Raw genomic sequence first — 11,045 nt, 5'->3', positions numbered from 1 at the left:
GATCATAGCAAACCCCCGCTGCCAAATCCGGTGGAAGAACCTTCGATGTCCGCAGCAACACACAGCGCCCCGCCAAGGAGCATGACGGAATGACAGCGAGAGACGGGTGCAACCGCCGCCACCACTGCAACCTGCAGTGTGCCGTATGGGTGGCGCCGCCATAGCATTCTCTATTTGGGGATGCTGCTCCCACACCGGCGCCCACCATACGCCTGTCCCGATAGATTTTGAAATTTAAAATAATATTTAAAAAACGAAATTCATACCAAATTTATACAAAAGTAACTCAAATTTAAACATAACTAAAACTTAAACTTAATCCTGATCTGCTGGCCGTCGTTTGGGGCGCTCGACGGCCCTGCCTCGTCATCGTTATTCGCCATTGCCGCCTGCGCCCGTGCCCGCTTCTCGTCCCTTGCTTCGCGCATCTGGCGGTGGAGCATGGTGGCTGGCGTCGCAGGAGCTTGCCGGCGGCGCTGTCCCCGCGCTTCCGGCCTTTCCCGAGAATTTTCGATCTCGGCGCGCCTCGCCTACTCGCGGGCGAACGCCTCGTAGTGGGGCGATGAGCATTGAGCTCTGCGAGCTTCCGTCGCTCCGCCTCCATGAGGCGGCGTCCCGCCTCCTCCGTGGCCGCTCGTTGGCGCGAGATCTCAAGGACGTGCTAGAGGTTCGCGTCGTTGACGAACTTGCGCTCCTCCTCATTCAACCGCTGGTAGTGTTGCGTGTTCAGCGACGCGAGGATCGCCGCCTGCTCCGGGTGGGCGGGGGCCTACGGCGGCTCGCCCGACTGCGTTGCCTCCTCCGCCGCCTCTGCTTCCGCGTGTGCGACGTAGACCTCGTTCCACACCGCGAACTGTGGGTCCTCGTCCTCGTCGGAGCTGTACTCTGCATTGGCCTGCGGCTCCGGCTACGGCTGCGGTGGTGGTGGAGGCAGCGCGCGGCCGTTAAGGCCAAGCATCGAGTAGGTGGTCTTCAGACGGCGCGGCATTTTGATGTGGAGAGAAGAGAATGGAGCGGCGGCGGTGGTGGAGATGAGAGGAGAGAATGGAGCGGCGGTAGTGGACGGCGTACGTACTATATAGCGGTGGCAACTACCCACATTTACGGCGGCGTAGGCGACTGGACGCTGCGTGGCCAGTCGCTGCCATCGTGGCCGCCTCGCTTTCCGCGCGGGAGACAATTAAACGCCGACTATCAACCTTCCCGCGTCGCGGCCGATGCGAACCGTCGCGTCCTCTCGCTGACAAGGCGCCCCCACCCGCGAAAACCGTCGTTCCGCGAGCGCCGGCGCGTCCGATTCACGCTCTTGGCCAAGGGGCCGGCACAGGGATGCCGGCGATTCTATTGAACTCGAAAAATGGCCGACGCCGTTTGGGGCGTGCCGGTACGAGCCCAAAAACGACGCCAGCCTCCAAATCACTATCGGGCCGCCGGTGGAGATGCTCTTAGAAGTTTGCAATCTCCCGGATCAACGCTATGACGTCGAACATCACCTTCATGTCCACGATGCGCGACGGCCGGTGCATCTCCATGCCGAGCGCCAGGTCCCCCGCGCCGATGCAGGCAGTGTCTGCCGTAACGCTTCTACCAAAAAAAGCCAAGTGCATGAAACTGCTGGGCGTCCCCCGGGGGATCTGATTCCCCAGCCCCCGGGTCCCCAGCCGTCGGATCAACCATTTTGACGGTTAGATTTGCATGTAGCAAAAAAACATCTTCGGTAGCAAAAAATCACCCCGGCAGCAAATGACTGAAGCAAAAAACGGTTCGTTCAAAAAAGAAAATAAAAAGGCTGGACTCGCCGGAGACCTCGCCGGAGACCACGTAGCAAACATATTACGCAGATGTAGCAAAACTGCAAATAAATTGTAGCAAATTTTTTTATTCATATGCTGCAAATCCTCTAAGACATCAATGGAGACATCGCCTGCAGCCGGCAGCAACGCCGTCCGAGGTTGCAGCAACTCCGTCCGTCCAGGACAGCAACGCCACAAGCTGCTAGTAGCAACGTCCTATGCCTATGGTAGCAAAAATCTGTCCTCCGCCGGTAGCAACGCCGAAGGTCTAAGTTAGCAAAACCAGACTCCGCCGGTAGCAACACCGGAGGCCTAAGGCAGCAACCTCCTGGAGACGCACTGGGTCAGCGTATGGAGGCACTCTAGCACGGGTTTACTCACGTTGCAGCACTGCCTTGGGTCATCTTCTTCGCCTAGACGGGGTCACACCGCTGCAAAGGTCGGGCATGGCGGAGGGCGTCGGTGGGAAGACGCGAAGAAACCAGATCTGGCTGGTGGTGAGCAGGTGCAGGCATGCGTCGAGAATGTCTGCGGTCCAGGCGGAGATTGACCGGTGGAGGTCGACGGCGACTCCCGGGGAACATGGCGAAGTGGTGGAGGTCGGACGGTGGCCGGCGAAGTGGAGCTAGAGCGGGGATTTCTGGCAGGCGGCCGCACGCAGGAGCTCCATGGCGCACGCATCACATGGCTGGGATGTGGCGGCGCGCGGTTCAGGGGGCGGCAGCGGCGCGCTGCTCAGGAGGCGGCGCCGGCGAGCGGCTCAGGAGGCGGCGGCGCGTGGCTCGGGGAGCTGCACGCGCTCGGAAGGTGGCGCCGGAGAGCGGCTGTGAGGCGGCGTCGCGTGGCGGGGGCGTTGCCGGCGAGTGGCTGGGAGGCGGCGGCGATGGCTGGAACACGGGACCATGATGTGGTTGACGAACAGATGTGGAAGAGATAGGAATGAGGGAGAACATGGGTGGTCCCAGTTTGATTGCTTCCTTGTGCCAGGCTGCCAGCGACGTGGGATGGTGGGCGCACGATGTAAAAAATCAACGACGCGCGACCAGGAGGTTGCGGAGCGTGGATCCCCGGGGAAAAGCAATCATTTTCCTTTTAGATACAGTATTATTGTAGTGTTTTACTATAGGTGTTAGTCTTAAAAGAATTTGTGCATGCCTCGTCAACTAAATTTGTTCATAAATTAGAATGTATTCACCACGCGTTAATAATTTGGTAATCTAGTGTCACAAATATGAAGTATTGCCTCGTTTCTTATAAATTTGTTCATAAGGTCTACAAAAATACCTACCATGTTGTAATAATGTGTTCATCAAATGGAAAAATACCTACCACATATCTTGGCCTTCCCATCTCTAACCACGCCATTACGGCCGCGGACTGGGGTCCGCTGACAGCAAAGGTTGCTAAACGGGCAGACCCGTGGACGGGCACATTCATGTCTTCGGCGGCACGGCTCATCCTAGTGAACGCCTGCATGTCTAGCCTGCCCCTGCACGCCATGGGGGTGTGCATGCTGGGTGACGGCATCCACGACGTCCTTCGCAAACATCGCGCGAAATTGTTTTGGGAAGCTAATGGCCCGAAGAAAAAGTACCACTAGGTCAGGTGGGACGCGTTGTGTATGCCCAAGTCCATGGGGGGACTAGGCATTATGGACACCAAACTCGTGAACGTTTGCCTCATGGCAAAATGGGTTTGAAAAATCATGAGTGGCGCCCATGGCCTGTGGGCGGATATCATTCGCAGCAAATACCTGAACGGTAGAGACATTTGGGTAGACTCGCACCCAAGAGGATCACAATTCTGGAACACGCTTCAGAAGATCAAGCAAGTGCTCTGTTTGGGGACAAAGCATCAGGTGGTTAGTGGGACGTCGACCCGGTTCTGGCACGATTGGTGGTTAGGACCGAGGCCCTTTCGGGACAGATTCCCAGCCCTTTTCGCCATCACGGCAGACCTAGAAGCCTCGGTGGCACAAGCCGCGGCCAACGGGTTTTGGGACATTCCCCTGCGCAGGGAGCTTGGCAGGCTTGAGCACAGGGAGCTCACTGACATCCAGAGGGATCTCCAGACGGTGGGTCTGAGGGCCGGCCAGGATATAATCTGATGGTCTCTCGAACCCTCTGGAGAGTTCTCGGTACGCTCCCTATACCTCAGGTTATGTCAAGGCACGCCACGGAAACACAATGGGGTGCTTTGGAGGATCGGTGTTCCTCTCAAGATCAGGATCTTCCTTTGGCAGCTGATGCGTAAACGCCTACCCTCCAACGACAATATTCATAGGCGGAGGGGGCCATCTTCGGGGAGATGTGCCCTTTGTGGAGAGATGGAGGACACGAACCACATCTTCTTCACCTGTGTCTTAGCCAGATTCTTGTGGAGTGCGGTTAGGGAAATACTGCAATGTACTTGGAACCCCACGTGTTTGGCGGACGTCTATAGGCTGCTCCAACAGTGCAGAGGCCAAACTAAACGGGTCTACTGGATTAGCTGTGCGGCGTTGTGCTGAACCCTATGGAACATAAGAAACAAATTTTCCATCGAGGGGCGCTTCCTTAATCAACCTGCTGACTGCATATACAAAATATCTCTTTATCTACAGGTGTGGAAGCAAGTGGCTAGGAGACAGGACCGTGAGGCGGTGGAGCTGACCATTGGCAGACTACGCGAGCTCCACGCCTCCTCCAGGATGCAGACATAGCATTCTTCGCTGCCATTATCTTATCTTGTATTTGGACTACGTGTGTCTTCTTTTCATGTGTTGGGGCACATGGACGTGTTGGACCGTGATCTTTGTTATCTTTCGGTTTACCGGTGTGAGTTGTATCTGGAACCTTCAGTTGTATGGTGTGGCTTCATTAATTTAAAGCCGGGCTCTGCTCGAGCCTTCAGTCTAAAATATATATTTTTGAAATCTAGCACGGATCTTGATACTGAATCGACTAAATTGGTGTGTATATGTCTTAATCCACGGAGTTACAATTTTTTCATCAAGATAATGTTAAATTTGTGCAGCTAGTGCAAAAAATAGTATTGTCCTAGTCAACTAAAAATGTTATATATCATGTGTATAAGATAAGGTCTTTGAGGTATTAATTTCTTCATAAAGATATCAATTAAATCCTACACGGGTCTCGACATCAATTTAAGTTTCGGGATACAACTCTCAGGCAAACTGTTTAAACAAACTGTTCGATCGAAATAAACCCATATTATAGACATGTTCATGGTGCCATGTCCACCTATGCTTGGTATTTGATTTACAACTGAAAATGTGACTCAAGAAAAAAACTTAAAAAAAGTATTAAAAATATGGACAAACGAAGAAAAAAGTATATTATTCAACTCTAGCATGTAGATAATTTGGCTTCTTGAGTGTTAAACTAAATCCCCTTCAACTTTAGGTCGCATGAAGTACTTTTGATCTATTCGAAAGTGGTCTTGACTGACATGGACCCAAGTGTAAGCAACATCACCACTACATGATCAACTTTCTTCTAGAAATATCATAAATATTTGCGGGAAAAGCTAATGACAAGGGGATTTATAAGGAAAATGGATTAAAAAAAGAAAAACTCCAAAAGTGAAGAAAATAATATAATAAAGGACGCGGCTAGCTAGCATCCGGTGCTGGTATGTCCAACCTAGCATCCGGGTGCTGTTTTGTCCAACCTAGCATCCGAGTGCTAGCTGGTCCAACCCAGCACTCAGTCAATAAAATACAACACACGCCACCAGCCACTTGGCCCCGCACGCTCCTGAGTTCCTGATTAGTACGTTCGCCCACGTCCTGGACCACGTGACGCCTCCTCGTAGCACTCTCTAGCAGATCTCCTTTAAACCTGCAATTTTCAGATTTTCTATGATTCAAGAGCTCCAAAAGGAAAACAGAACGAAGGAGGTAATTATATCACACGACTGCATGACTACATTTCTCTAGAGTTCTGGAACAAACCTTTTCCTTAAACACAACAATCAGATTAAAGCAAACATGAACTTCTGTGCATATTAGATTCAGCACACCATGGGTATAACATATGTGCTAGACCCAAGAACTTAGCATCTACTTTGTACATAAATTAGCATGTAATCAAGGAGCAACTTAGTAGAAATTAGGGAGCAACTTAACAGTAAACAGTGACCAACTTAGCAGCACCTAAATGACATACAACTTGACATTAAAAAGAAACTATGGAACCTAGACAACTTATATTTAGCAAAGTAACATGTATGAACAACTCCCAAAACTCAAAACTCAACTGAAGCGTTGCAACAAAACTTAGTTAGATGATTTGAGCAACTAAATCATTTGCATGATTGTCTACACATAAAATGTAAAAGCGGCTAGCTCCGAATGATTTGCGTCGTGAATCGGAAAGAATAATCCTGGTTCATGGATATACAAAAAAATACTTAATAAATGGATAGTAAACAACCTAAGGGAATGTGATAAACAACTTACTGTTTTTGCGTAAGATTTAGTTCCAGGAAGAACAACCTAATAACTGCTTGTCCGGCAAACTTATCCCAAGCATGGCCATCTACAGTAAAAGAGAGGAAAGTTACAGGAAGAACAAGGGGAAAACCCTTACATCAACACAATTGTGTAGGTGATACAACTTAAAGAAAACAAGCATAGGTCAACTTTGCATGTAAGTAGTAACAGAAACAACCTGCAGCATCTTAGTTGTACTTTGCAGGACAAAATTGGGAACTGATTATGCACTTAGCAAAAACATCTAGAAACTAACCTAGGTTGTATTCAATCATGATGTGTATTTAACTGAAAAAAGCAACAAATCTTGAAACAACATAGATGCATGGTAGACAGAAAAAAAACATAATTAGTTGTTTACATATTTAGGGCATACCCATGTTCTTATCAAGAAGAAAACATTGGAGGCCAAAAACACCTTAGTACCTTAGTTGTATGTAGATAACAAAATATGATACGACCTAGGTTATGTATAAATCCAAGAGCATTGTCATCGAAGTAAAAACAGCCCCCCTCTGAAGTAGCTAAGTTAGTTTTATGAAGCTAGCTTGCAAGCTATTGTGGTTTACACACCAACTTAGTAAAAGCTGGTTAACCAACTTTAAAGAACCAAAAAGTTGGGACTGCGTAATTTTTTAACGTAAGTAACAACGAAAATCAACTTAATTACTGTGATTATCCAAATCCAAGTTCAATATGAAGACAAATCCAACTTACTTAACCCAGCTATTGTGGTTTAGACACCAACTTAGTAAAACGTGGTTAACCAACTTTGCGAGACCAAAAAGCTGGGACTACTTAATGTTGAAGTAATTAGCAAGGAAAATCAACTTAATTACTTTGACTATCCAACTTTAATATGAAGACAAATCCAACTTAGTTAAACAGCAAGTTATTGTGGTTTACACACAAACTTAGTAAATTTTGGTGAAGCAAGTTTAGGATACCCAAAAAAGATGGGACGACCAAATGACAACAACTTAATTACTTTCTTTATGCAACCTTATTATGAAGGCGTGTCAACTTACTTATAGACCAAAAAATGTTAAAACATAGCAAGAATTCTAGCTTGACTGCAAAAACATAACTACACAATCTTGGAAGCTGTTATGCGAGTTAGGTTGGTTTAGAGACCAAGTTAGTAAATGAGCTTAAGTAACTTCGGGGTGGCAAAAAAATGTTGGGACTATAAATCAGATTAAATATGGGACCACTAGATGAAAACAAACGTAATTACTTTCACCATCCAACTCTAGTGTGAATTCAAATTCAACTTACTTAAACGCAGCAACTTATTTATGTTGCTTAATGGAGAAAGAAAACCTAGCTATATTGCATAAATATAGCTAGAATTTTCTGAAGATAATATGCAAGCTAGGTTGGTTTAGATACCAACTTAGTAAAAAAGAGTTTAGGCAACTTAGTTTGAATATTTAGAAGAATCAACTCAGGTCATGCCAGTATGTAACTTAGTTGCTATTTAAAAAGCAACTTACATCAGGAGAGGAAACAACTAAGCACCATAACTACAAGGACGTGCGATTTGTTAGGATAGTCAACTTAGTTCTATGTTGAAAGCAACTTAACTACAATGACAAGACAACTTAATTGGGAAAAGGGGAAGTGAATCAAAGAAAAACAATTACCCGCCGCAAAATCAGAATCCAACTTAGGCTAATCTGGCTAATCAAGTTAGTTCTATGCTAAAAGCAACTTAACTATGGTGACAAGACAACTTATAAATAACAGTATATAACGATATATAATGCTATATTTCTATCTCAGCACATAACAACACAGTAATAGTAAGAATTACAATATTTGCAGAATAACTAACTAAAAAAATGAAAGAGCAAGAAAAAAAACTTGGTTAGATGTGCTGACCACACCTCATGCGCACCTGCACTTATACAAATACGCCTCACGCCAAAGAAGGTCGCAACTGCATGATAGGGAAGTAGATCAAGCCAGGGGGAGGCAGGTTCGGATTGCTCCATCACAGAACTATTAGACTCGTTTATTTCTCTGCATTGAAAAATCTTCGTGGTTATGGATCTCCCTAGTTTAACCATCCCAAGATGGCCAGAATATAAAAACACTAACCATATGAAGTATCACTGACTCGTCCAAACCAAATATGCCGTATTCGTAGACCAATGACACTAGCACAACAACTCAACAAGGTGCTAAATAGTAGGCATCCAGACTATTAGGCCCCCGAAAATAATTCAACGAACACCTAGTGCACACCCAAATATGTTGCAATACACAACCAACTTACTCATTAGAGATATATCAGTCTTCTGGCCGGTGCAGACTCTTTAGAGAATTGTCGTGCCAACCTTGAATGGGTGTTATCGGTGACCAAGGTGTCATCTCAGCATCCCGCGGACGTGAGACCACTGCTAGCCTAGGCCAACATCAGCGCCACAAGACTATACAGCCGAGGCAGCACATGCAACCAGGGGAGGCCGAGGCAGCATGGCCAATCTGGGGCTCGAGGTTAAAGGAGGGGGTCTTCGGGGTGAAGTAGTAGGAGCACTAGAGGGGTGGGGAAGGGTGGAGTAGTAGGAGCACTAGAGGCATTCAACTTAGGCTAATCTGACTAATCAATTTAGTTCTATGCTAAAAGCAACTTAATTAAGGTGACAAGACAACTTATATATACTGATATATTTCTCACTCAGAAAATAGCAACACATCAGTAGTAAGAAGTACTATAGCTGCAGAATCACTAACAGTACAAAATAGGCTCCCAAAACACAACAAGCACTGCAACGATTGAAGCTAGCTCTGAAGGTAAAGATCACATATCAATAGCAGCACTCAGTGCCACATTACAGTATTACACTGATTTGTAGCATCGAGTACTCGAGCGTTTGTATGCTATGGTGAGGTGTAAACAGATTTGTTTAATTTCTCTTTGATGAGCTTATAAATGAAATCCAAGCTTGAACCAATTTTTTGCAAGGAAATCCAATGCTACCGTAAATGCCAACTAGCAATGCATATAAGTTAGCAGTGGACTGTGCAGGACGTGAATCAACACATGGCCAGACATCTAGATTGGCAGGCAAAGGGGAAGTGTCAGATTTTAACTGGAAAAAAATGGCCTTACCACTGCCAACCAAGGTGCTGCACTTCCTATGGAGATTGGCTACGTACAGCTTACCACTTAGTACAAGGCTGAAGCGTAGAGGTATATATGGATATAGACATCCGATATCCTGTATGCTACCGATTTGATCAAGTCGGAGGACACTTGTTTTTGAAATGCAAGAAGGTAAAGAATATATGGAGAATAGCTCAATTGGAACGGGTTAGACTAAAGGTTGTTCAATGCCCTGATGCCCTCAGCATTTTTTAAGTAGTGTTCCAGCTGGATGAACAGGAATGCATAAAGGTACGCATATTATTCAGGATAAAGTGGCATGAAAGAAATAAAGCAAATGCAGGTGATGAAATGAGAGCCCCTGAAGGTAATTTATCTTCTATGAACTACCACGTTGTTGAATTCAGGAATATCAAGCATAGGAGGATGACCCAGAAGCAAGCAACTAATCAGAGATGGTCTCCTCCCCAACGCGAGTTTCTGAAAATAAACATAGATGGTGCTTATCATGAAACAACACACTCAGGTGGATGGGGTTTCACAATTAGAAATGATGATGGTAATCTACTTGCTACGGTAGCAGGGAAGCTGGAGCATGTTTCCAACACCCCTTAACGTTGAAGCCCTCGCCATGTTGAATGCAACAACTGCCACAGCGAGAATGGGATACAATCGCGTGATCCTAGAGACTGACTCCAAGGTGCTGAAGCTGGCTGTTTCAACTAAAGATTACAATCTTGCATTGCTAGGGGATCTGTTCGAGGAAATTAGGCTTCAGTTAAAACTGTAGCTTTTGATGTTGTAAAACTCTATGCTTGCCAAGATCATTTCATATGGCAGCGGAAACTTTAGCTGCGCGCGGAGTTGGGTTACCGCCTGGCTAGTTTGAAACATGGGTCAGCCAGTTCCCTTAATTTGTAACAACCTCTGTAGATGGCGGCTCTGCCAGCGTGTTGTAGTAAATGGAAAACTTGGTGTTCCTCACAAAAAAAAAAAAGAGAAAATTGTTACAGGGAGATGAAATAGTATACATCATGGACACCATGAACATTTAGACGAGATCTACTTCCCTATTGTTTGAACCAGCAGTACGCGGCATGCAGACACAAAAACGGACGGCACATAGTCACAGCCAGATAAATCCCCACCGAACTAGTGCAGATATGGGCGTCAATTGCATCTCAACACACCGAATAGCATGTGATTGAAGGAGATTCGCAATGGGGAATACCTCTGTAAATCGACATCGTCAAAATCCTTCGCAGATCTTCGTCACCTAGCACCCCGCCGTCACGGGCGGTTATATCTCCGCAGTCTCGCTCCCCCACTGGCGCGCGCTTCTCGCTCTCTGCCGCAAAGCTCGCCTCCAGACCGGTAGCCTCGCTCCCCGACGCAGACTCATCGCACGACCGCGCGGCTCTCCCTTCGCCGACGAGCGAGGCTTCCTCCTGCGCGCTCTCGCCCTCCGCCGACGTGCAGAACGGCTCCTCCCGCGCGCGCCCTCCGCCGACGAAATCGCCGTCCTAATAGCCAAGCAGAAACCCTAGGGAGAAATGGGGAATGCGTCTGCGTGAGAGAGAAGGGGCGCTGCTCTGGGATTCAAGCTCCACGACGACTGCCACGTAGGACCCAGGCGGGATTTTGT

The 11,045-nt window shown here is 47.2% G+C and overlaps 1 protein-coding gene across 4 annotated transcripts; it reads right to left on the bottom strand.

Annotated features, from left to right (window-relative positions):
* Window positions 1–5,398: 5,398 nt before the first annotated feature.
* LOC124667848 lies at window positions 5,399–10,818 on the bottom strand. 4 transcript variants are annotated; one of them, XR_006991428.1, is made up of 4 exons: window positions 10,632–10,818; window positions 8,189–10,552; window positions 6,256–6,334; window positions 5,399–5,635 (listed from the first exon to the last, which is right to left on the bottom strand). XR_006991428.1 is itself a non-coding variant. In XM_047205086.1 (4 exons), exons 2-4 carry the CDS (start codon window positions 8,283–8,285, stop codon window positions 5,407–5,409), a joined length of 405 nt encoding a protein of 134 aa, XP_047061042.1. In that variant the 5' UTR covers window positions 8,286–8,313; window positions 10,632–10,818; the 3' UTR covers window positions 5,399–5,406. The 4 variants fall into 4 exon arrangements, 1 of the variants encoding a protein (XP_047061042.1); XR_006991430.1 differs by having other exon boundaries at window positions 8,189–9,880; XR_006991429.1 differs by lacking the exon at window positions 10,632–10,818 and having other exon boundaries at window positions 8,189–10,154; window positions 10,274–10,623.
* Between the last annotated feature and the right edge of the window lie 227 nt (window positions 10,819–11,045).

Source organism: Lolium rigidum, chromosome 6, assembly GCF_022539505.1.
Source record: "Lolium rigidum isolate FL_2022 chromosome 6, APGP_CSIRO_Lrig_0.1, whole genome shotgun sequence".
NCBI lineage: Eukaryota > Viridiplantae > Streptophyta > Magnoliopsida > Poales > Poaceae > Lolium > Lolium rigidum.
This window is presented reverse-complemented; position numbering and strand designations above follow the sequence as displayed.

Coding starts and splice junctions, on each gene's coding strand:
- LOC124667848 (XM_047205086.1), bottom strand. CDS start 8,285: ATGGAGCAATCCGAACCTGCCTCCCCCTGGCTTGATCTACTTCCCTAT. Junction 6,335..8,188: donor GCGTATTTGTATAAGTGCAG/GTGCGCATGAGG, acceptor CTTTTACTGTAG/ATGGCCATGCTTGGGATAAG. Junction 5,636..6,255: donor CTAAATCTTACGCAAAAACA/GTAAGTTGTTTA, acceptor TGAAAATTGCAG/GTTTAAAGGAGATCTGCTAG.